At 43.8% G+C, this 2,249-nt stretch overlaps 1 protein-coding gene across 8 annotated transcripts in view; it reads right to left on the reverse strand.

Annotated features, from left to right (window-relative positions):
- The window catches only part of NIN (ninein), a 91,354-nt gene that overhangs the window by 26,754 nt on the left and 62,351 nt on the right, over positions 1-2,249 (reverse strand). For 7 of the 8 annotated variants that reach the window (XM_014519672.2, XM_025203490.1, XM_025203486.1 and 4 more), the window contains 2 exons: positions 1,430-1,552; positions 388-501 (listed from right to left, as the gene is read on the reverse strand). In XM_014519672.2, coding sequence (XP_014375158.1) covers positions 388-501; positions 1,430-1,552 — 237 coding nt within the window. The remainder of the gene's footprint in view (positions 1-387; positions 502-1,429; positions 1,553-2,249) is intronic. The other variant, XM_025203487.1, reaches the window with a different exon arrangement.

A 2,249-nucleotide genomic window follows, 5' to 3' on the forward strand; every position in this document is an offset into this window, starting at 1 on the left:
TCTCTTCTGAAATTGTTCCTCCCGCCATGCTTGAGCTGCTACATAACCACAGCTGTAGTTAGCCAAGCTGGCTGCTCTTCCTCCCTCCCCTGTGTCACGTAGTACTAGCCGATGCAGAATCTCTTCCCAATGTACCGGGAGAACTGGGAAGCGGGAGTGGGCAGAAAGGAACTGAACCGGAGAAGCAAAACCAGAGTGATCCCCACACCGACAGTGCCTAATGAGCCTACACACGTTTCTACACAGAAGCCTCCAAGTTCTTCAAAGTATCCTAGTAGTTGATGGCAATTTCTCAGAGCAAATACTGTACGAGAATGCCAGCCTGCACCATGAAGCTGATGACATGTCAGCAGTGCAGGTGGATTAATACCAAATGTACTGCTATACCTTTTCCTGTGAAACCATGAGTTGTGTTTTCAGCATCTGATTTTGTTGCTCCCAGGACTTCTGCTCCTGCTTCAAGCCCACAATTACATTCTCCAAGTAGTTCACTTTAGCCACCTGAAAACAAAAGCAGATAATATGCCACTAATCCTTAAATCAAGTACTCTTGCGGGGCATTTATTGATATAAATGGGGATGGAAGTTGATATGATGTTTTTAGCTGTGTGAGATAGATCACACTGTAGCACAGTGAGGAACTAATAGTCTGTATAACATGCATGCTGGTTATATTGCTTGAGTTCACAACCACAACCGTAGAAAAGAACAATACAAATTACAGCGATAAAGGAAAAATACGATCTTGTTCCCAAATGCCTTCCTTCCTGGCATTTGATTACATGTGCTATGAGGCATGGTACAATCAAGGTTGTGTACACCCCATGGGAAAGTTTGACACATGCAAAAGGAAACCAAAGCAAAGGTATATAGGTAAGCTTGCAGGGGTGTAGGTTGTATCCGTGTTGGTCTAAGGACATAGGCAGACAAGGTTCCTTGTGTGAATTTGATATCTTTTATTAGACCAACCCAAATAGTTGGAGAATAGAAGGTAAGCTTTAATGTCTAGAACAGGGGCAGGCAAAAGGCAGCCCGCGGGACCCCTAAAACCATTTAGAAAATGAATATTTATCTGCCCCTGGCTGTCGTACGGCCCTCGATGGCTTGCCAAAACTCAGTAAGTGGTCCTCTGCCCGAAATAATTGTCCACCCTTGATCTAGAAACCCCCCACCCCACCCGAACCTTTAAGACAAATTTCTGGAGCACGTATTTTCTATGATTTGATTCTGCAGCAAATTCCAAACATGGCAGAGTACAGAGCCCTAGGTATAAGACCGCCAAGGTATAAACTCAACATTTATCTGGCATAGCATTGAGACTGAACAAAGAATATTTGTTCATAGAATAGTATACTATTGCTGCTCGCACAGCATGTTGGGTACGGCACAAAACTGGGGGCAGAGGTAAGAACCTGCCAATCTCCATTACCTTATCAACACATCTATTGAGTTCTTCACTCAGGACTTCTTTCTCTTTCAACAGCTTTTCAGTTTTAGTGATTAAACTAGAAATTTCATTCTGGCAATCGGAGAGATCAGGACACCTGGGCGGCTGTGGGAGACAGAAGGCTGTCAGATCTTCTCTTAACGAGCTGCATTTCTGATTATGCTTGAAAGTTTAGACCCAAAAGTGCTAGGAATCTTTTCCCCCATTGCAGCAGCATCCTGCGATCCCCGACAAGGAAGCAGCCCCCTTCACGGCAGGCAGAAGGGGACTTACTAAACACCATTTAGTAAGAAGTCAACAGAGGTGAGCACTACAGTTAAAAATCAGATGGTTTTTCCATGGTCCTCCTAAAATGCTTCCCATATGCCAGAAAACAAAACATCAGAAGAGCCCGAGAGCAAGGTAAGTAGCTATTTATACTTTTCTTTGGCTACTGTAGACAGCCATTGACTTGCAAATTACTTTGGATACAGAATGCCTTTATTGAAACACGCACCATGCTTTGCCCCTTAATTAAGGTTTCGAAGGACACCTGCCAGCAGCTCTGCAGCAAAACCATGGTACAAGAGGGACATACACTCCTCATACTGCATTTACTCAAATCCAAGATGACTTTAAAAACACCCCCCTTTCCCCAAATTAGATTCTATACATAGAAAATTATAAATTTCTCATAAGTTTCCATGTAAAGAATCTTATTTTTGGAGTTGTCTTTAAATTCATCCCTCCCACCCCCCACTGCTGGGACAGGGAAAGCAGGAGCAGGGGGAATCATGTAAAGGCAAATGATGGGGGTTGGGGG

The sequence above is a fragment of the Alligator sinensis genome, unplaced genomic scaffold (assembly GCF_000455745.1).
Source record: "Alligator sinensis unplaced genomic scaffold, ASM45574v1 scaffold50_1, whole genome shotgun sequence".
Taxonomy (NCBI): Eukaryota; Metazoa; Chordata; order Crocodylia; family Alligatoridae; genus Alligator; species Alligator sinensis.